The sequence below is a fragment of the Pan troglodytes genome, chromosome 11 (genome assembly GCF_028858775.2).
Source record: "Pan troglodytes isolate AG18354 chromosome 11, NHGRI_mPanTro3-v2.0_pri, whole genome shotgun sequence".
Taxonomy (NCBI): domain Eukaryota; kingdom Metazoa; phylum Chordata; class Mammalia; order Primates; family Hominidae; genus Pan; species Pan troglodytes.
The window spans coordinates 25071143-25094558 of NC_072409.2; the positions used below are offsets into that span (position 1 = coordinate 25071143).

Genomic DNA, 23416 nt, shown 5'->3' on the forward strand with positions numbered 1-23416 from the left:
GAATGCAATAAGGGTATGAAGACAGGCCAGCGTACAGTATACACCCAATTATCAACAAAGAACATGGAATAAATCTTCAATGCTTTTAAGACCTTTAATAATGCCCACGTGCCCTAAGGTTGGCCCTCTTAACTCCCTCAGCTCTTTCTGGCTTTAAGCCATCACCCCAGGTGTGCAGTTTATGTCAGAGGGGGCCATCAGGTAGGGAAACTTATCAGCTGCTCTAAGAGAAAAGGCCGTCCCTGCTATTATCAGTGGGCACAGGCTGGAGCTCAGCCAGCAGGGGCTACAGTCGGGTTACCTGGAGACATGATCCCCTGGTCCTCTGAGGGCCTAGGCAGGACATGGGGGAGGACACGGTCCCCCAGGACACAGTCCTCTGGCCAGGAGCAGCCTTTCAGGTTGCTCTTGTGTGCTAGAAAAAAATATTTTCTCTATGTGCCATGTCATGAAAAAGAAGCACTGAATTAATGGGATGTGGAAACTTTAGCCACAGGCTTCTCTGCCTGTGAAGAGAGCATTTCTGCATGTGAAAAGCTGGAGCAGGAGGCTGAATGGCAGTGCTTCTCCAGAGACCACAACATCCACCCAGTCACCTGTCCACCTACATTCACCTATCCATCTACATTCACCTATCCATCTATCCATCCACTCACCTGCCAAATATTTATTGCATGCTTACTATGCACCAGGCACCATGCTAGATGCCAGAGACAAAGTGAAGACACCCTCAGAGGGGCAGATACATGGTGGATTTGGGAGACTAAGGCCCAGGGAGTAGTAGGTTCCCCACAGGTACCCAGCACTCAAAGCAGCAATCTCCAACCCTTTGAATGCAAGGACTTTTTTGCTTATCTGTGGTGGCAGATATCACAAAAATTATACACAGACTTTTTTTTTTTCTTTAGCTCATCAGCTATCATTAGTGTATTTTATGTGGCCCAAGAAAATTCTTCTTCAAATGTGGCCCAGGGAAGCCAAAAGTTTGGACACCTGTGATTTACAGGTTATGCCTAGATCTGAAACAGATCCCCATCCCTCCTAAAGCTGCCCACTGGTTATGGGCCCTGTTTCTCTTAGAAGCACCACACACATCATTTGGGAAAAGCACACTGAGTAGAAACATGGCCTGAAAGGGTGGTGGGCGGTGGACCTGGCTTCCTGTGGCCAGAGGTCAGCGGACGATAGAAATGGTCTGATCGGCCACAGCAAAGACTGGGAAGAGGGGCCCTGGGAAGGACCCATGATGGGCACAGAGCACTGTGCCGGAGGCTGGCTCATAGAAGAGCAGCTCCTGAGCCTGCAAGTCCAGCACTACACCCAGCTGGGCTGGGCCCCGCAGCAGCCCCAGGGGCTCGTGCTGCCCATTGTGTGAGAAACGAAACTCCTGATCATAGCGAGAGAAGACCCAGGAGAAGGCATTGTGGCCCAGACGGCAGTCACTGCCAGAACCCTTGCGGGGCAGATGGCCTGAAGCCACGCCCACCTTATAGGCACAACTGTTCTGGACATTTACCATCCAGGCATGGAGCCCATTCTGGAAGGAGGTGGCAGCCAGGGCATTGGGCCAGTGGTCGAAGCGCTCCGGGCCATCTGCACAGGCCTTTGACTTCTTGGTGCTGAAGGTCAGGGTCTTTCGATCATCTGACAGTTGCAGGAAGGGGCTGACTGTCCTCTCATCGATCCGTATGTCCTCTGTGCCTGCCAGAAAGAATTCTCAGAGTTGCCGAGGGCCCACCCCTGCCCTAACCTGGTCCTGCCAGGTAGCAAAATGTTCCTCACCACTCACTAGCATGGTGACCTCATATAAGCCATTTACTCTCTCTGAGCCTTGTCTGCAAAATGGGGGTCAAAATAGGACTTCTCACTGGGTGATCACGAGAATTAAACAGAATCATACATGTAAAGTGCCCAGCATGTAAGTGCTCTATAAACTGTAGCCTTTATAACAATAGTTACTATCAGTCAAGACCCTCAACTGTAAACTCTGATAGAAATAAGGCCCAGAGAGAAAAAGGGAGTTGCCCAAGTTTACACACTGACTTGGTGGGAGGGGCAAAATGAAGACAAAACATTTTGTTCCTATACCTAGCACTGATTATACTCTTTCTACTTGGTCATATCTGTGGCCTCCAGATTGGACTTGTCCTAGAAACACAGCCTCTGGGAGCTAGGAAGCATGAGATAAGCAATTTCTAGCAAATATCTAAACTGCTGGTAAATCAGGCATCATTTGATACCAGAATCTACAGTAGAGAAGCTACAGCTTGTACCAAAATTGTAAGGATAATACGAGGAGGGAGGATTAAAACTGAAAAAAAAAAATCAGTCTATTAACCTAACTGTTCCACGAATTGTGAAAGACTACCGTTGGGAGAATGGAAGCTTCCATCTAACTTGGAGGAGGCCTGCTCTGGAGAACCTCCGTGCTAAATGGGAATTCCTGGAGGCAGAAGACCATGTCAGTTTACCTCTGTGGCCCCAGCATGCGGCACAGGGTGGGGCCCACAGTTGGCCTGAGTCAGTGTGTGTAAAGTGAATAAGTGAGGCAAATCAGGCAGTTTGATTCTTGGTCCAGATGTTCTTCAGTTGGCCATCAATTATATCTTCTTAAAGAGAAACCCCAGGTTTCCAATAAATAATACTGGGCTGCCCTAGTAGGTCAGGATATAAGGAAGACATGACTTATAGGAATGAGATTTATCTTTGACCCAACCACAGAACATGTTAGTCCGGAAATGGGAAGGACTTGGCCCAGCTGCCCCAGGCCTGTCTGGAACCTTGACCCTACTGACCAGCCTGCATCCAGCATGACTTGTTTAAGCTATCATCTCAGAAGCACGGGTCCCCAGTGTGAACCAGGAGTGAACCCCAGACAGACAGACAGAAGCCCAGTTGTCCTAATGATCCTGGGCTCTACTGCTCCTAACCTGAGAGAGACCCAAGAACCGCCGTTGCCCAGAGTTGGGTCAGTAGTGGGCTCCGAGTGCACTTCTCATTAAAGTTTAACATTTCCGACTCCTGGGGATCCAAAATGCCCTCTGCTTCTTCGGTCCTTATATGGGGAAAAACAGAGACAGAGATTCAGGATGGTTCTGGAAATATATCTGGATCAATATGGGGTGAAGAGAAGAACAGAAGCAAAATCTCCTATCAGGTGATACCAAGATTGGCAGCTAGGGCCAGGTGCAGTGGCTCACCCCTGTGACCCTAGCACTTTGGGAGGCCTGATGTGGGAGAGGATCACTTGAGCCCAGGAGTTTGAGACCAGCATGGGCAACATAATAAGACTCCATCTCTACAAAAAATTTAAAAATTAGCTGGGTGTGGTGGCGTGCACCTGTAGTCCCAGCTACTTGGGAGGCTGAGGTGGGATGATTGCTTAAGCCCAGGAGTTCGAGGCTGCAGTGAGCCAAGATCATGCCACTGCACTCCAGCATGGGTGACAGAGTGAGACCCTGTCTCAAAAAAAAAAAAAAAAAAAAGAGTGGCATCCAGGCCCCACACAGGTGCTTGGGCCAAAAGGGAAGGTGGCCATTTCCCCTGTGCCCCCCAGAAACCTTAATTTTAGCAAAGCTGGTGGACAGTTTATAGGAAGATGTGTTCTTGGTGCCAGTATTAGAAATTGAAGGTGGTGTGCTCTGCAGAGGAAGCAACTTGCCAGAGCCCCTCAGTAAGTTAATGGCAGAGCTGGGGCTAAGACCTCCTGGGCCTCTGGAACCCCTGCACGATAGTCTTTCTACTCCAACATCTTGCCCTTGCCTGGAAAATATCTCACCTCCCTCTCAGACCTGTTGGGGCAGTCATGTTTCCCTGGGTTTTGTCAGAAGGTACAGCCACTCCACTTTAAAAATGCAAACACCTGAGGGGTCCACAGAGGAAAGGGCCATCAGTTATCACCCCAGCCACAAATGAATCATGGCACTGTGTGCTCTCAATAACTCTCTCCTCAGCTCACAATGGGGGCTGGGTTTTGCTGGAGAGGTAATTTGGGACAATATGATGCCTAGGAGTTGAAAACTGCCATGTATCAGCAGCGAGGGCCTGGGTTTGCTGTTTTCTCTACAGAATCACACCTCAACTTTGCTATAACCTGGGAGGTAGTGGTTATCTGATTTAACAGGACAGAACAGATTCAGAGCTAAAAAGGGGAGCTGGATTCAAGTCATGCCTCCATGCAAAAATAGAACAAAACTGGGATGATGCCCAGGCAGCATTCAACATAATTTTTTCTTTGACCTGAAGTGAAATATCAAAGGAATATAGGGCAAAGTAGGGGTTTACCATGGAGCTTTGCAGCCTTTTGACCCAGGTGCTGAGAAAGACCTTTCCTACTGCCTCCAATCCTGAAGATGGCGTTGAGATCAGGCAGTGCTTCCGAGTACACACGCTCTCTCCCCATATCTCATGGCTCTGTGCATAAATGGAGTGGGCACAGGGGTGGGGCATGTGCCCTGATGGCTCTTTGCAAGACTGTCACTGTTCTGTCTTGGGAGGCATAAGGTGAACAGAACCTTAGAAATGCTGGGAGCAAGCTCTAGTAACAAAGGCTCTTTGTGGTCAGGACAACAGAGGGTCTATTGCCATCTTCTCAGAACGCAGGAGCTCCCGCCAACAGGTGGGGAAGAAAGAGGAGCTGATGTCAGCAGTGCTAAGCTGTCATCCCAGGGCAAATGTGAGGCTGAACATAGTGAAGTCTACAGCGAACCACCTGGGCTAGCTGCTCTATGGTACCGAAGACAAAACTCATGGCCCCAAAGGGGTGGAAATGAAAAAGGGCCTGAACACAGCAGGCCCTGGCCAGGATCAGAATGCCCAGATGGTGCAGCAGGATCTGCTGCAGTGTCCAGTCAGAGTTGAGCCCGGCCACAAGCGTGGAAACACCAGAGCCAACAAGGCACTTCTCAGATAAGTGAGTTTCCGGCTAGATGGGGCTTCACAACTTATGAACACTACTTTGAGAGTATATTCCCTCAGCCTGGGGGCATAAAGAACTACAGACAAATCTGGAACTCTATGGATAGGCCTGTCAATAGTAGTATGGGCTTAGCAATGCTCAGACAACTTTGTATGTATTGTAGGACTGAGCAAATACTGATGTTGTTGGGGGCTGGAGTCCTCACTGTAAAATAACAAAAGGTACAAATGTAGAAAGGGAGAGGGCAAAGGAAAAACCTTGAGGTGTTACATTGGAATTAGAATTTGTGATACAGGCTGAGCATGGTGGCTTATGCCTGTAATCCCAGCACTTTGGGAGACTGAGGCGGAAGGATCACTTGAGGTCAGGAGTTCGAGACCAGCCTGGCTAATATGGTGAAACCTTGTCTCCACTAAAATAACAAAAATTAGCTGGGTGTGGTGACACATGCCTGTAATCCCAGCTACTTGGCAGGCTGAGGCAGGAGAATCGCCTGGACCCAGGAGGTGGAAGTTGCAGTGAGGCAAGATTGTGCCACTGCACTCCAGCCTAAGTGACAGAGTAAGACTCCATCTCAAAAAAAAAAAAAAAAAAAAAAAGAAGCTGTGACACAAACTAATGCATCAGACAGCTACACACACACACACACTCTCTCTCTCTCTCTTTCTCTTTCTCTCTTCCTAGTTCCATCTGCTATACACTGAGTGAGCTGAGTGAGGCCTAGAAGCAAGGTCACTGAGTACCCTTAATGCTCAGATCTTGGTTTCTAAATATCATTCTCCACTAAAAACAACCAGGTCCCCTGGAGAAGCAGCTGATTCAGGGGCAGGAAAAGCACAAGTTGAGCTGGGGTTTTCTTCTTGGGTGTCTTGTGCCAGAGAGCAAGAAAGTGCTCAAAGAATGATGGCAACTTTTCAAAAGGACACAGGGTCCAGCTTGAAGGGGCTTCTATGGGCCAAATCTGGGACAGTCTGAATGTCAAAATTAGTAATAACAGTGACAGATTATAATGCACTGAATAAAATAAGAATCCATGAGTCTGTATTAATATTGAATAAGGGAACAAACAAACAAGCAAATAAAAGGAATAATTCAGGCAGGAGTGACCAATGGATGCTAAAACTATTGGGAGAAAGTCTGAAGGGACGCAGGATATATATGCAGAAGGTGTCTCCTCACAGACTGCTTATTAATTATAAAAGGAAAAGCGTAACTTTATAATGAGGAAACCTGGCAGACATCCAAGTGCTCAAAATTGACATCCTTGATAACGGACAAAGGGACATCATGTGCCCCCAGATATGATGAACTGAAGACAGATCACTTATGAAGTATTCCTGCTAAAAATGTATAACTTGAATCTAATCATAAGATAACATCAGATAAACCCAACTGAAGGAGATCCTATAAAACTGGCCTTGACTCTTTAAAAATGTTAAAAAAAAAAAAAAAAAGAAAAAGCTAAGGAATAATTCTAGACTTAAAAAGACAGCTGAATTAGGAAAACAAAATAAAACACTATTAAGAGCTTTTGCACAATTGGCAACAGTTGGATATGGACTGTGTATTAGATTGTAGTATTATATCAATGTTAAATTTCCTTAATTTACACTGGGGTGATGTAAGGGAATGTCTTTGTTTCTAGGAGAAACATGCTGAAGTATCTTGAAAGAAAAGTTCATGTTTTCTGGAATTTACCCTCAAATAGACCATAAAAAAATAAGTTTCTAACATATATACTAGATAGATAAATAGGAAGACAGAGAGAACGAGCGACAATGAATGTGGCAAAATGTCAACAATTGATATTTTCTACATGGAGCTCGTTATACTACCTTTGCAACTTTTTTCTAAGTTTGAAATCATTTGAATAAATGAATCATTTGAATAAAAAATTAAAGATCAATTAAAAAAATCAGATCAGCTTGATATTAAGGACACACTGTATTAAAGGAAGATGACAAAGATAAAGGAGATAGAGAAGATGGGCAGAAGTGTGAAAAGATTGTACAAGGGGAGAAGTGGGAACAAGCCAAGCATGCGTTAGGAGACAGTAAAATAAATATGATCCGTCTACACTGCAATATTTCACAAACTTTCAAAAAAGTGACGTGAATGTAAATGTACTGATGTGGAAAGATGTCCCAGATAGCCTAACAAGTTTCACAACAACAGGTATAAAATGATCCTATCTGTGTTTTGATTTTTTTGTTTTTTTTGAGACAGGGTTTCACTCCCATCACCCAGTCTGGAGTGCAGTGGCAGGCTCTCAGCTCACTATAACCTCCGCCTCCTGGGCTCAAGTGATCCTCTTGCCTCAGCTTCCCCAGTAACTGAGATTACAGGGGTACGCCACCGCACCTAGCTAATTTTTGTATTTTTAATAGGTTTCTTTCGCCATATTGGCCAGGCTGGTTGTGAACTCCTGACCTCAAGCGATCTGCCTGCCTAGGCCTCCCTAAGTGATGGGATTACAGGCGTGAGTCATCATGCCCAGCTTTTTTTTTTTTTTTTTTTTTTTGAGGTGGAGTCTCACTCTGTCGCCCAGGCTGGAGTGCAGTGGCGCATCTCAGCTCACTGCAACCTCCGCCTCCTGGGTTCAAGAGATTCTCCTGCCTCAGCCTCCTGAGTAGCTGGGACTACAGGCACACGCCACCACACCTAATTTTTGTATTTTTAGTAGAGACAGGATTTCACCATCTTGGCCCAGGCTGGTTTTGAACTCCTGACCTCAAGTGATCCACCTTCCTCGGCCTCCCAAAGTGCTGGGATTATAGGCATGAGCCACCGGGCCTAAAAAACATTTTTAAGACAACAACTAAAAAACCGCCACATACCCTCCTATGACTATATATAAGTCCACAAACGCACATCTATTCAAACCCATCGCTGTCAGGGAATGGGATTGGGAAAGGGTAATGCAGACTCATTTTTCTTTTTCCTTTTTCTTTTTCTTTGAGACAGGGTCTTACTCTGTTGCCCAGGCTGAGTGCAGTGGTGTGAGCACAGCTCACTGTAGCCTCAACCACCCAGGTTCAAGTGATCCTCCTGTCTCAGCCTTCTGAGAAGCTGGGACTATAAGCTCTCAGCACGAAGAATGGCTAATTTTTTATTTTTTTATAGATATCAGGTCTTATTGTATTGCCCAGGCTGGTCTCAAACTCCTAGCTTCAAGCTACCCTCCTGCCTTGGCCTCCCAAAGTGCTGGAATTACAGGTGTAAGACACCATGCCCAGCAAGATTCATTTTTCATTTTAAATGGCTTTATATTGGTGGATTTTTTTTCTCTCATGCACATGTATTACTATTGAAACTTAAATATAAATAATTTATACCCATTGAAATACAGAAAAATAAGTAAATAAATAAGAAGAATGGACTGTGTTCCCTAAGTATAGCTCTGAAATTTCACACAGAAGGTTTGTGAATTACTCTGCCTGGCAAATTATGTCCTCTTGGCCACTTCCTCAGGCCCTCAGCTCTTTTAGAACTCAGGCAGGACCTGGTGAAATTCTTTTATTACTGAAGAGCTAAAATGCAAAATCTGAATGGTAATGCAGACTTAAGTTTCAAAGATTCCTCCATCAGGGAAAGGAGAAGTGAGGCAGAGGCAACAGTACCGGGGCAGGTGTTAGATGGGTCCAACCCCTGGTTCCAGGCTTAGGGAGATCCCTTCCCCTTTTCGAATCTCAACATTTTCATCTGCACATGGAGGTGGTAAAACCCTCCAACAGGGTGACTACCTTTTTACAGAGGAAGTTTAAGAAAGCAGTGGCAAGCCTTGGATTACTAAGTATTCCACTGCCTTTCCATGTGTTTTAAAGCAGTTCTCTAAGCCAAGGGCAGAGACATTCCCTGTCCACAGAGCCAGGCTCCAGAAAAGCCACTCAGCTGCACACCCTGTGCATTCTCCCAAGAGCAGCAGGGCTGAAGGCAGTGGAGTGTGAAGAGGCCTAAGGGTCTCCAAGACTACCCAGTCAAATCACGGGGTCTATACTCACCTCTCGAAAATCTCTTGCTCCTTCTGCTGTGAGAAAAGAAAACAAAGTCAAGCTTGGCACCAGATACCCAGCAGGGAGTCAATGCTAAGACAGATTTAACTACCAGAAAGGGCTCCATGTGGACTCTAGAATAAAAACTTCTAGTCTTTAAGACCAGCATAAGCTTTCTAGGCTATTCTACACACACACACACACACACCCATAACACATGCTCAGAATGAATCACTCTACCCCATGTCCCAGGGCATCCTGGATTCCCCTCAACTCCACTCAGGACCATCGCCTGTTCACCCAACAGCATCTCCCATGAAGACTGTCAGCTCCTGGATGGCTGCGACTCTTTCTGAGTCTTCTATTGTGACTGTCCCAGTGTCTGTGAAAGAGCATGCTCTGTCCATGGATGCTGTGACTAAATGAATGCACAGTTTCGAGCAGTCATAGGAACTGCCCTACTTGCAGAGGCAGTGGGACAGCTCAGGTGTTCCACATTCTCTTTCCTCTGCTTGTGACTCAGATGCCACCTTCTCCCCTCAAAACTGCAGGCAGCTGCCTATCTATATAAAATACTTTGAAAGGCTATGTACCAAATATGAATCATGGTGATTTCTGGGTGGTAGGATTAAGGATGAGCTCTGTGTTTTCATATCGAAGACCTTGTCAGCTCCCCGGAGCACAGTGTTCTCTCTACATGCTCCTGAACTCTTTCCACCTCCTCACTTCCTTTGACACAGGTAGTCTTCTTATCTTTCAGGCATCAGCTTCTAAGTCGCTTCATCCGGGAACCTTCCCTGACCCCTCTTTCCCCTAGCCTGGATTGTCCGTCCCTAGCATGGGTGAGTTCCTCTACCATAGCACATATCCTTCCATATCCTAATTGTCAGCCAGTGTATTTGTCTCCTTTGTAAGGCTGGGAGCAGCTGACAGCTGCGTCTCGTTACTCTGCCCCATAGCACAGTGCTTCACATATAATAGGCACTCAGTACACAATGACTCACTATCAAAAGAAAACTATTATCAGTGCCAAAGAAACATAGTTTTATTCCCTTGCCTCATGTCAGAGAAGAAATTATTCAATGATACCTGTTAGAGCACAGTAAGGCAGACTTTATTCAAGACCTCATTGCAATGGGGTCTTGCAATGGCAGAGAGACTGGGTTCAACTCTGAATACAGCGTGGGCAGGTAGGAATTTATAGCTAAGGAGCAGGGTTGGGGGTTAGTGGATGGAAAATTACTAAGAGGAAACATTGGGGGTAAGGGGGATTATGGCTAAACCTACCTAACAGGATTCTTGCTGCAGACAGAACACAGTGATCAGACATCACCTAGGGGATGGTGGTGGATGAGGAACCTGATCAGATATCAAGGATGATCAGATATCAAGGATGGGGGTTTCTGGCTACACTGACTTAGCAGGGTTATTTTGCAAAAACTGGATTTTATAATGAAGTGCACAGATGGGCCTGGGAGAAGGCTCAGAAGCCTGACTAAAGTTTGGCCAAGCAAAGAATCTTTGTCACTCATCCCTGCTCCAAATTCTCATTTCCACCCTCCTCATACCGACAAACATTCTCGATATTTTCAGGCTTTTGGGGAGCCTGGCCAACTGGTCATGCCCTCACCCTTGCCTGACTTACAATCAGCTGGAGGTCATCCAGGTGAGTAAGCATGCCCACCAGGCCAGTGCGGATGGTGTCAAGCTTCTGCAGCGCCTCGGCCCAGTGCACCCGCTGTGTCAGGATGCTCTGGTGGGCCCGCTCCTCTTCGCCATGCACCTGTTCCAGTAATCGCTGCTCCTCGCTCTCGCAAAGACTCCTCACCAGACTCAACCGCTGGATAACCAGTTCCCTCGCTGCACTGGCCATGCTCTAATGAGGGATAAAATGAGGAGTTGGGTGGTCTGTGCAAAGCTCCGGTCAGGATTTAAGAGGGTTTAGGCTCAGTGGAAAGGAGTGTTGAGATTGATTAGCAATGTCTGCCACGGGCTTAGTAATGGAAATAATAGCATGTAAGCCTTTTACTTTGACATCTCTGCCCCAAGACTTCCCAAATATGGTTTAGGGTAAAGAAATTTGAGATGCAGACACATAGGCCATATCTCAGGGAGCCATGATCACATAATGGAAGACCTGGGCAGGACTTAGAGCCCAACTAGAATACTCTGCTTAATCACAGTTGGGAATACAAGGTCAAAGGATCAAGGTCAGAGAATCACAGAATTGCAGAGCAGAGGGCCTAAAAAGTCATTCCCATCAGCAGGATCCATACCAGCAGTGGTACAGTTGATATTTCACCATGTTTGAGGGAAAAAACTGATGACTTCCTAAAGCTGTCCATTTCAACTGGTTATGTGGTAGAATTTTTATCTGCCACAGAAGAGGCCTGAAATCAATTCTCAGACAATTAACAGGTGTCTTCTTGTAATTCTTAGCACAGTGCCTGGCATGCAGTAGGTACTCAAATATTGACTGAATGGGAAATTTTTTTTTTAATTTTTTTTTTAATAGAGATGGAGTTTCACCATGTTGCCCAAGCTGGTCTCAAACTCCTAGGCTCAATAAATAAGCCCAACTCAGCCCCACAAAGCGCTGGGATTATAGGCATGAGCCACTGTGCCCACCCAGGAAATTTTTTCTGACTTAGTAAAGGATCTCTTCATAGTGCTCACATGGCAATTCAGTAGCAAAGCTGAGACTCGAACCCAATTCTCTTGACTCTCAGTCCAGTCCCATTCCCCTACACCAGATGCCACCTGGCAACCAATCCTTCCCAAAGGCACCTGTTGCATAAGGCAGCTGCACTTGTACTCTTGCCAGACAAGTGGGAATAGAACTGCCTCCTTCATGTCAGAAAGTCAGGGACAGCCAGCAGCTTTCCCTATGCCCTGTCCCTTAAGACCTGCTTTGTACAGTGCACAGGGCAATCATTCCTATTTTACAGAAAACACTGAGACCCACAGTTTGCCTTACAGGGAGGAGAGACTAGCTAAGTGAATGGCAAGTGAACCCAGAAGGTAAGACTCCAAGTTTATAGTGTGCTCTTGAGGCAACATAACATAGTGGTCAGGAAATTAAGCTTTAGAGATAGTGTCTAGATTTAAATCTTAACTGCTCCGCTCATTAGCTGTGGAACTTGGAACATATTCCTTATCTTCCCTATGCCTCTATTTTCTAATCTGTAAAATGAGGATAATAATAGTACCTACCTGATAAGGCTATGGTGAGGGTTAAATGTGTTAATATTTATAAAGTAAGTAGAACAAAGCCTGCTACATTATGTGTTCAATAACATTCATTCACTATTGCTCTTCTTTATCTTTTCTTTTCTTTTCTTTTCTTTAAGAGACAGAGTCTTGCTCTGATGCCCAGGCTGAAATGCAGTGGCACAATCATAGCTCACTGCAGCTTTGAACTCCTGGGCTCAAGCGATCCTCCTGCCTCAGTCTTCCAAAGTGCTGGGATTACAGTCATGAGCAACTGCATCCAGCCCACGATTATTCTCCTGTTTATCCCACTTTAATGCCTTACCCACAGGGTGAGCCCCTGAAACCATGGTTGTACTGTGTGATCCTGGATCAAAACAGATCCTCACCCAAGATGAATCAGATTCTGATTCCTGCCTAAAAGACTCTAGTCATTCTCAACAAGTTTGTTGAGCCATTCCCAGAAAAGGAGAGCAAAGAAAAGAAAAACTTCCCTTTCCAAACACATGACAGAGAGTAGACAAACCAAAAACCCTCTCAGAATAAAATAGAGAAATGCTGGAAAAATAGTCCAAGCATCCTTTTAAAAGTGTAGTTGTGGCTGGACACGGTGGCTCATACCTGTAATCTCAGCACTTTGGGAGGCTGAGGCAGGTGGATCACCCGAGGTCAGGAGTTTAAGACCAACCTGGCCAATACGGTGAAACCCCGCCTCTACTAAAATACAAAAATTAGCTGGGCCTGGTGGTGGAAGCCTGTAATCCCAGTTACTCAGGAGGCTGAGGCAGGAGAATTGCTTGAACCTGGGAGGTGGAGGCTGCAGTGAGCTGAGATCGCACCACTGCACTCCAGCCTGGGTGACAGGGCAAGACTCTGTCTCAAAAAAGAAAAAAAAAGAGGTTTTTATTTTTTGTTTTTTGAGACAGGGTCTCGCTCTGTCACCCAGGCTAGAATGCAGTGATGCAATCATAGCTCACTGCAGCCTCAAACTCCTAGGCTCAAGTGATCCTCTCACCTCACCCTCCCAAATAGTTGGGACTATAGGCCCATGCCATCATGTCTGGATAATTTTTTAATTTTTTGTAGAGACAGGGTCTTGCTATATTGCCCAAAACAGTCTCAAACTCCTGGGTTCAAGTGATCCTCCTGGCCTTGGCCTCCCAAAGTGCTGGGATTATAGGCATGAGCTACCATGCTCAGCCCAATGAATAAGCTTAATAGATATATATATAGAACTCTACAGGCCAGGCACAGTACCGGGTCATGCTGGTAATCCAAGCAGTTTGGGAGGCCAAGGCAGCAGGTCACTTGAGCCCAAGAGTTCAAGGCTGCAGTGAGCTATGATTGCGCCACTGCATTTCAGCCTGGGCAATGGAGTGAGACTTTGTCTAAAAAAAGAGAAAGAAATAATAATGAAATTAAGACAAAGATACAAAAGAGTAGACCAAAAATACTAGAAGCTGGTTCTAAAGACTAACAGTCAAACCTGTGGCAACTTTGATCAAAACTAAGAACAACTTAATCTTAAGTTAACCCTTAAGAAAAAAGAGTTCTGTTTCCCAATCCATTGAATAAGGCTCACATAACCTTGATACCAAATCTGATGAGGACTGTACAAGAAATGAAATTCATAGACTAATCTCACTCCTGAGCATACAAGCAAAAATCCTAAAACAAAAATAAAAAATGCTTTACTGAGATTAGCAATCCAAATTCAGAAATTTTGTATTAATAATACAAGGGGATAGGAAAGGGTACATGTGGCTATAAAAGGGTAGCACAAGGAGTCCTAGTGATGGAACTGTTCTGTATTTTAATTGTGGTAGTAATCACATGAATCTATGCCTGTGATAAGATAGTTAAATAAATATACACCATTTGAGAGCAGTGATCTCTCCCACCTCCTTGGAACCCATGCTAGGACACTCTGCTCTCTTAGTTTACTTCCGTTTCATTAGCTGATTTCTTGGTCCCCATTCGCTGGTTCCTTCTGTCTTCTCAATAGGAGGTGAAGTGCCCTAGGGCTCAGTCTTTGGACCGCTGCTCTTTCGTGTCTACACGCATTCACTTAGTGATGTCATCCTCTCCCACGGCTTTCAATACTATTTATACACTGATAAATCCCAAATTTATATCTCCAACCCAGCCCTCTCCCAACTCATATATGCAGCTACCTACTCAGCACCTTCACTTGGATGTCAAATAGGTATTCAAACATAACATGCCCACAACAACTTAGCATGCCTGCTCTCCCCCACTCCCCTCCCTGCCTCCGCCAACCATCACTCCACATGCAGTCCTTCCCCACCCCAGTTCATGGCTGCTCCATCCTGCCAGTTGCTCAAATAAAAAAACTTAAGCATTATCCTGACACCTCCCCTCTTTCTTTCATAGCCTACATCTAGTCCATCAGCAAATCCTGTTGCCTCTTCAAAATATATGCAGAATCTAGCCACTTCTCACTAGTTTTGCCACCATTGCTTGGGTCCAGACCACACTTGTTTCCCACCTGGATTATTACAATGGCTTCCTAACTGGTCTCCCTGCTTTAACCTTTGCCGCCTATAATCACTTCTATACATAGCAGCCAAAGTGTTTCTTTCTTTTTTTTTTTGAGACAGAGTCTCACACTGTTGCCCAGGCTGCAGTGCAGTGCACAGTCTCAGCTCACTGCAACCTCCGCCTCCCGGGTTCAAGTGATTCTCCTGCCTCAGCCTCCCGAGTAGCTGAGAATACAGGCGCCCGCCACCATGCCCTGCTAATTTTTTTGTATTTTTAGTAGAGACGGGGTTTCACCACGTTAGCCAGGATGGTCTCGAACTCCTGACCTCGTGATCCGCCCGCCTCGGCCTCCTAAAGTGCTGGGATTACAGGCATGAGCCACTGCGCCCAGCCTCAACCTTCTTAATGAAGTCAATCCTGAAAGAAGTCATTCCTGGTCACAGCACATGTAATTGCAACCCGTCCTATTCCCCTTTCTGTTTTATATTTCCCCATAGCACATATCACCTTCGGACATAACATAGATTTTGTTACTGTCCCTCTTCTGTGACAAGAATGTAGGCTTCATGAAAATAGGAATTTCTGTTTTATTCACTGGGGAATGCCTAACCCATTGAACAACAGTATCTGGCACATGGTAGATGCTCAATAAAGATTTGTTAAATAAATAACTGGTGAAATATTGGTAGCTTTCCTCTTAAAGTCAGGATTTGTCAGGCCAGGCACAGTGGCTCACGCCTGTAATCCCAGCACTTTGGGAGGCCGAGGTGGGCAGATCACCTAAGGTCAGGAGTTCAAGAACAGCCTGGCCAACATGGTGAAACTCCATCTCTACTAAAAATATAAAAAATTAGCTGGGTGTGGTGGTGGGCACTTGTAATCCCAGCTACACGGGAGGCTGAAGCAGGAGAATCGCTCGAACCCAGGAGACGGAGGTTTCAGTGAGCCGAGATCGCGCCATCGCACTCCAGTCTGAGCAACAAGAGTGAAACTCTGTCTCAAAAAAAAAAAAAAGCCAGGATTTGCCACACTAGCTTCTATTTAACACAGTACTAAGGTCATAACCAGTGCAGTAAGACAAGAAGATAAAAAGGATAAAGAAGAAGAGGGGAAGACGGCAGGGGAGGGAGATGGAGATCATCATGCAAAGCAAAGCATAGATGGGCACCAAGTAGCTGCCTGGACTCCTAGCAGCTTTCTGGTTCCTGGTCTAGCCCCTTTTAGGTCCTAAGAGGACCCCTAGTGTCCTGTCAGGAAACGCCCCATTTTGCTTATACTTGTTCAACTGGGTTCTGTTCCATGCAATTAAAAGAACTCTGACTAATGTGGTACCAAGTCTGTTCCGTGTACTATAGGGAAAGGAGGGAGGGGATATGCAGAAAGAAATTCATAGGCTCTGCCCCTGATAGGCATACTTGAAAGTGATGACACAGCAGTGGTAATGAGTCCATTGAATAAAAAATCTGCAGTGGAGGCCAGGCATGGCGGCTCACACCTGTAATCCTAGTACTTTGGAAGGCCAAGGAGGGAGGATGGCTTAAGCCCAGGAGTTCGAGACCAGCCTGGTCAATATGGTAAAACCCCGTCTCTACTAAAAATTTACAAAGTTAGCCACTCATGGTGGCAGGCATCTGTAATCCCAGCACTTTGGGAGGCTGAGGCAGGAGAATCGCTTGAACCAGGGGTTACTGTGGGCCAAGATCACACCACTGCACTCCAGCCTGGGCAACAGAGTGAGGCCCCATCTCAAAAAGAAAAAAAATTAAAAAAAAGAATCAGCAGTGGGATGTAGCAGAAGGAGCACTAGCCTAGGAGACAGAAGATCCAGGTCACAGAACCGACTGCCAGGAGGCTATGGGGTCCTTGGACAGGTCAGTTAACCTCTTTAACCTCTATAAGGACCCATTTTCCTATTTGTAAATGGGGATGTTACTGCTACCTACTTCATAAGATTGTCACAGAGAATATTCAATGTAAAAGTCCTAGGTTATTTTATAATTCTGCAGCTGGGCAGAAAATGACCAGATGGTAGAAGAATACGACCCTTCTTGATCCCCTATGCCAAGATACCCAAGAAAGTCATTTGCTAGCAGAGTCTTTGCACCAAGTATGGTACAGGAACAAGCCCACCCTGCCCAGATGGTAAAATTGAGTCCCTGAGGGATGAGAAGCTTTGCTAGTAGCACAATGAGTCTGTGAGGTTGGTAAGGGACCCTAGACTTGCCCAAGTCCCTAAGTCTAAGGCCTTATCCTGGGAGGGGGCCGAGTAGAGAGGAAAGAAGAGGAATTACCACTGCTCTTTGATTCTTCCCCGGCAGGACGTCCGCCACATACTTGGTGATGGCAGCACTCTGTAACTGCAGCCTCTCACACTGGTCCACAATCTTGTTCTGCAACACAAACAACGCTTGTGGCATCTTGGTCCATGTACCTGAGCCATTCACTCCATCCCAGTGATTTTCTCCTGTTACCACATGTCAGCCACCCACTCCCATGGTCATAGCCCAGATCTCATCATTATCAAAAACTGCACCACCTCCTAAATCTCCATTTCAAGGATCCACACTCTACCCACCATGCCCTATCCTTCTCACTCCCTAATTCTAGGATACCTATTCCAGCAACAGCTCAGTTGAGGCCACCAACACACTAGTGGGACCACCTTTCACTGTCCAACATCCCCTTCTGTGACCTCACTTCCGTCTTCATCCCAGAACCCCAGCCTATCATTACAATAATTTTAAAACAAATTTTTGCTCTGTGAATATTCTCAGGCTATATTATTTAGAAACATTTAAGATTAGAATCATTATATGCTGCTGGTGAACTGCACATTCTCTAAGTGACTTTATCTTTAGTACTACGTTTGCCTTAAAGTCCATTTTGTCTTGTGTTTATTTTTATTTTTATTTATTTATTTATTTTTTGAGGCAGAGTCTCACTCGGTTGCCCAGGCTGGAGTGCAGTGGTGCGATCTCGGCTCACTGCAACTTCCACCTCCCAGGTTCAAGCGATTCTCCTGCTTCAGCCTCCCAAGTAGCTGGGATTACAGGTGTGTGTCACCACACCCAGCTAATTTTTGTATTTTTAGTAGAGACAGGGTTTCACCATGTTGGCCAGGCTGGTTTTGAACTCCAGACCTCAGGTGATCTGCCCGCCCTGACCTCTCAAAGTGCTGGGATTACAGGTGTGAGCCACCGCACCCAGCCATTTGTTTCTTTTTAAATTTATTTATGTATTTATTTTGAGATAGAGTCTTGCTTGTCGTCCAGGCTGAGTGCAGTGGCATGATCAAGACTCACTGCAGCCTTGACCTTCCAGGCTCAAGTGATCCTCCCATGTCCTTCCTGAGTAGCTAGAACTACAGGCACGTGTCACCACACCTGGCTACTTTTTGCATTATTTGTAGAGATGGACTTTTGCCATGTTGCCTAGGTTGGTCTCCAACTCCTGGGCTCAAGCAATCCTCCCACCTCAGCCCCCCAAAGTGCTGGGATGTTACAGGCGTGAGCCACCACGCTCAGCCCGTTATAACCACTTTCTGGCGCACACACTCTTGGTCCTTCGTCATACTCAGCTGCCTGACTGTCCATACCTTGTGTTCTGTCCAGAACTGCTCTCCCCCAAGTTATCCTCATTCATTAAGCAGCACCATCAATCATTCACCTGTTACCCAGACCAAAAACCCAGGAGTTTGTCTCCAACCCCACATCAATTCCATTAGTGAGTCCTATCAATCCCATCTCCAAAGTCTCTCTCTCTCCTCTGGTCACCTCTACTCCAGTTATTCTATCCAGGTTGCCATGATCTCTCACAGGAACCACTGTTAGAACCTCTTAACTGGGTACCCTGCACCCCCAACCCCCCAGCTAGCCAGAGCCACCTTTTGTAAGGAAATCAGACCAGGTCATGCCCCTACTCAAAACCCTCCAATGGCTTTCAGTACACTCACAATGACATCAGGCTTCTTAGCTTAGCCAACCTAGCCCCACCTGATGTGACTCAGCTTATTTCTCCAACATCACTTTCTACCTCTATCCATGCTGGCCTTCTTTCTGTTCCTTAAATGTACCAAACTTGTCCTGACTTCAGTGCCTTTGCACCTGTAGTTCCGTTTCCACCAGTGTGTGTGTGTGTGTGTGTGTGTGTGTGTGTGTGTGTCTCACTCCCCAACTGCATTCAGATGTCATCTCTTCAGAGAGGTCTTCCCTGACCATCTCCCTCCTCACCCAATCTCTTACTTTGCTTTATTATTCTCCCTTGCACTTACAACTCTCTGACTATATATTATGTGTTTGTTTACCTTTTTGGGTATCTGTCTCCCCCACCACTGGAACAGAAGCACCATAAGTCTGACTTCTCTATGTCCTAGTACCTCAAAGAGAGTTTCTGAACATAGAAGGCCCTGAATAAATATTTGTTGAATGAATGAACACCCACTGCCTTGACCACAAGAGGTTCAGCAGTTCATGGCTCTCAAAGCTATGAGCATCATCCATGAGCTCAGGGGAGTTTTAGAAATGGGAAAGCTGGCCGGGCACGGTGGCTCACACCTGTAATCCCAACAATTTGGGAGGCTGAGGTCGGCGGATCACCTGAGATCAGGAGTTCGAGACCAGCCTGGCCAACGTGGTGAAACCCCATCTCTACCAAAAAATACAAAAATTAGCCAGGCATAGTGGCATGCGCCTGTAGTCCCAGCTACTCGGGAGGCTGAGGTGGAAGAATCTCTTGAATCTAGGAAGCAGAGGTTGCAGTGAGCTGAAATAGCACCACTGCACTCCACACTCCAGCCTGGGTGACAGAGTGAGACTGTCTCAAAAATAAATAAATAAATAAATATAAGTAAATAAATTTTAAAAAAAAAGGAAAGAGAAAGAAACGGGAAAGCTGAGGCCCAAAGAGAAGTGACTTCCCCAGGAAGGTATGGGCCAGGGCCCTGCTTTTGCTCTCCGTTTCTCCAGGTGATACCTAGAGCCTGTCCAAGCAGCAGTCCCTCCACTGTTTCCCCTAAGAGTTCTGCCTCAGTTCCATCTGCCAAAAGGCAACTTAGCTACCTCTTCCAGGAAGCCCTTGTAAATCTTTCCACCCAGAAGTAGAAATTAGTTACATTTCATAGGTCTAAATACAAAGTTACAGAATTGAGTTGACTAGGAGGAAGCTGTGATCACCAGGCACCATGGACTAAGAGCACTGAGAAGGCTTCTGAAAAACCACAGGGCAGGAATCCAGAGGTAGGAGAGCAGTAGAACTGGTGCTGGTTTTGGTAATAATCTTGCCCTAGGGTGAGATTTATTTGCTGACTGGATGGATAGAGGAAGGAATGTGCAAAAGATAGAAATCTACTGTAATTTGGAGGAAGAGAGGGTAAGACCCACCTCCCTTCAGGCAAAGGAGATAAATATGCATAGGGCCTCAGAGGGGTTCAAAGAAGGTTCCCTAGGGTAGTACCGAAACTAGCACCAGGCCTGCCACCTGCCCGAGGCTTCACTCTTTCCACCACTCAAATCCAGTCCTGCTAGCTACTTTTAAGGTTTCCATGACATTCTCACCCCCATTAGCATCATTTCCTCCCTCCAACCGCCGCAGCAAAGCAGCAGTTTCCTCTTGCCTAGTCAATGACTCCCTGGGTCCCACCCCTGAACATTAGGAAGCTTGGAGGAGTTACTGCCTTGTTCCGAGCCTCCAGTGCCTCATCTGTAAAATGTAGGTAGGACCCCTTCAAAGGCGTGGTCAAGACAGAATGAGATGACAGACATTTAAGTACTTTGGAGTTTGCAAATTTTTTTGTCCATTATGCAAGTTGATTACACCGCGTTATCCAGGTTTATTTTTGTCATCATTATTGTTGACAGAGGTAACAGGTAGGACGAACCAGGAGTTTTGGGTGTTGCTGAAAAACTGAACCCCTCCCGAGCCCAGCACCCTATATAAGATGTGTTTATTACAGGTCACTCTGAGTAGGCGAAGTCCCCAGCCAGAGCCCTCAGGCTTCACAGCAGGGGTGAACTGCAGAGTCGGGTTGGGAAAAACAAGCTGTTTAATCAAATTGCAAGGAAATCCCCAGGGGCCACAGAGAAGCCCAAGGTGACTTCGACTCTCTCAATCTCAGCAGCTCAGGAGAATGGTGATGACAAGAAGGTGGCCACCCTGGAGCCGAGCTGGAAGTGGAGGTGGAGAGAAAGCCTGGGTGAAGGGGAATCCCCTGATATTCTCCCTACCCCCACCGTTTATCCAGCTGAAGCCCTTAAACCAGCCTGAAGTACAGTCAAGGCCAATCCTGAAAGCGAAAAAGAGATCACCGCACCAGAAGCCAGAAGGGGTTAGGAGCAGGGGAAGAGGCGAAAGGAGGAGGGGGGCTTTGAGTCCAGGGGTTAAGGGATACGGTCGGGCTGGATTTTATCAGTGTCAGTTTCCACAGGGGCGGGAGCTGGGGCACACCCTGCGCTGAGAACTGGAGCAGCTGAGCCTTTCATGCCAGCCCCAGCTTCCTCAACAAAGCAATGGAAGGGGCCTGGGGAGCCTGGATCCCCTTATCGCTAAGCATTTTACCCACTATCTTATTTATATCTCACAACTCTAATAAATACGCGCTATTATTATTGTTGTTGTCCCCAAACTACAGATGAAGACACTGAGGCTCAGAGTTACGTGACTCACAGGGAGTAGATTCGAACTCAGGCCAGCCTGACTTCAGAGGCCACACCCTTAACCGCCTAGTCCTACAGCCAAAGCCACCGAGGAGCCTAGGCTCCGGGGCCGACTGTCGAGTCCGCCCAGCCCCAGGCTCCCCAGTCCCTGCCGGGTCCCGCCAGGCGCGCCCGGGGTCTCCGGAGCCCTCGCCTTCCGGCGCCCACACCCGCTCACCCGCAGCTCCTCGGCGCGCTCCTCCGCCCGGCGGATGCGGTGCCCCCGGCAGCGACCGCCCAACCCCGCGCAGGCGGCGCACACGGGCCGTCGCTCGGAGCCGCAGAACCAGCTCAGAGCCTGGCCGTGTTCGGGGCAGAGTGGCCCCGGCCCGGGCCCGGACCCGGACCCCGGCCCCGGCTCCGAGCCCTCGGCGGACATGGCCGTGCGCCCGCCCCGTGCGCTCCACCTGTCGCAGGTGGCGGCGGGCGGGGCCTGGCTGACCCCGCCCCCGGCCCTCCCGGTGCGCCAGCGCGCCCCGCAGCTGCGCCTCCTCCCACCCAACCCGCGCTCCCATCCCGCCCGGGGCAGCAGGTCTCTTTAAATTCCTTGTTGAATGAAATCGCGATTGTATGCGTATTTGTTCTACAACAAACATAAAACTCCAAATATCACTGTGACCGTAGGAAACTTTATTGAGCACTTATTAAGTGCCAGGCTTTCGCTGAGAGCTTTGTAAGCGTTCTGTTATGTAATCCCGACCACTGCCCTTTTTGAGAGGCAGCTTTAGATGCCTAGCTTCAAGCAAGGCTCTGCTGACAAACTGCCTGGCTCAAATCCCGTTTGGCTGCTCACTGGGTGGGAACTCCAGCTGTAAAATGGGGTGAGAGTACCTGCCTCCCAGACGTCTGAGGAGTAAATACGCTAAATACGTAAAACAATATCTGGAACATAGCAGCTGCAATCGCTAAGTGTCTACTAACAGTGCGAGGAAAGTACTATTAGGATCCCATTTTTATGGAAGTTAAGCCATTTTATGGCTTGCCAAGGGTCACAGTTACTAATTGGTAGCCATGAGATTGGAACCTAGGCAGTGTGACTTAAAGTTACTATAATTAATAATTTTTTAAATTGAACTTTGAGGCCCAGTGAGAAATATCTGTATTAGGCTGATTTTCCCAAAGTATTTACATCCAAACTTTTTGAATTTGAATATTTGAGTTTTCTTTTTAAACTAGCATTGAAAAAAAGTAATGCCTTTTTATTTTGAAGAAAACAAAATATGCAAATAAGCATGTGGAAGAAAAATCCACCCACCCCCACCCCAGAAAGAAAAACTGCTAACATGTACCTGAGCTGTTTAGGGCTTTCCCCCCCAGGATCTTATATATTAGTCTGAGCCCAGATTGAGCCCTCTGCTGGGGATCCAGTCTAGTCTGTCTGGGCATACAAGGAGAATGCTGCTCTCCAACTCTAAATTCTTCTTCTTCTTTTATTTTTTATTTTTTTTATTTTTTTGAGATAGGGTCTCACTGTGACACCCTGGCTGGAGTGCAGTGGTGTAATCATAGCTCACTGCAGCCTCGACCTCCCCAGCTCAAGTGATCCTCCCACCTCAGCCTCCTGAGTAGCTGGGACTACAGGCACGTGCCACCGTGCCCAGCTAAGTTTTGTATTTTTCGTAGAGACAGGGTTTTGCCATGTTGCCCAGGCTGATCTCAAACTCCTGTGCTCAAGCCATCTTCCCCCTTCAGCCTCCCAAAGTGCTGGGATTACAGGTGTGAGCCACCGCGGCCGGCCACCAACCCCAAATTCTTTCTTAGGAGTCTTGGCAGAAAGCTGGGCACTCTCTCAAAAGGGGAAGGGCCCAGGCCTTCAGGTGTCAGAGAGTACTCTGAGTGCATCAGAACTGAACACAGGCGGGAGCTAAACCGAAAGAGAAACATTACATCCCATAGCTCACAGGGGCTCTAGCACCTCTACTCTGAAGCCTCTCTAAGCAATGTCCACACAAAGGAGATAGAACCCTTTCCTTCTCAGCCACTACTGCTTTAGCACCTGAGGGGTAAGGGCAGCTAACAGCCCCAGAGCTACCCAGAGCGGTACACAGTGGTGTCATCATCCAGTGGGGACACATTGTCACCCCAGATAGACAATATTACACCAT

At 46.9% G+C, this 23416-nt stretch overlaps 1 protein-coding gene across 3 annotated transcripts; it reads right to left on the bottom strand.

Annotated features, from left to right (window-relative positions):
• Positions 1-80: 80 nt before the first annotated feature.
• BSPRY (B-box and SPRY domain containing) lies at positions 81-21744 on the bottom strand. 3 transcript variants are annotated; one of them, XM_528397.7, is made up of 6 exons: positions 21490-21744; positions 16914-17012; positions 10556-10786; positions 8920-8945; positions 2931-3055; positions 81-1701 (listed from the first exon to the last, which is right to left on the bottom strand). In XM_528397.7, exons 1-6 carry the CDS (start codon positions 21688-21690, stop codon positions 1175-1177), a joined length of 1209 nt encoding a protein of 402 aa, XP_528397.2. In that variant the 5' UTR covers positions 21691-21744; the 3' UTR covers positions 81-1174. The 3 variants fall into 3 exon arrangements, 2 of the variants coding, with proteins under 2 accessions (XP_528397.2, XP_009455392.1); XM_009457117.4 differs by having other exon boundaries at positions 8920-8942; positions 21490-21740; XR_008537311.2 differs by lacking the exon at positions 81-1701 and adding an exon at positions 4285-4488 and having other exon boundaries at positions 2941-3055; positions 21490-21740.
• Positions 21745-23416: the final 1672 nt, after the last annotated feature.

Bases quoted from the DNA above. Each gene is read 5' to 3' on its own strand.
- BSPRY (XM_528397.7), bottom strand. From the start codon at position 21,690: ATGTCCGCCGAGGGCTCGGAGCCGGGGCCGGGGTCCGGGTCCGGGCCC. The intron at 10,787-16,913 runs GTAATTCCTCTT...ATCCCTCATTAG, and splicing joins GGAAGAATCAAAGAGCAGTG to AGCATGGCCAGTGCAGCGAG. The intron at 8,946-10,555 runs GTAAGTCAGGCA...CTTTTCTCACAG, and splicing joins TGGATGACCTCCAGCTGATT to CAGAAGGAGCAAGAGATTTT.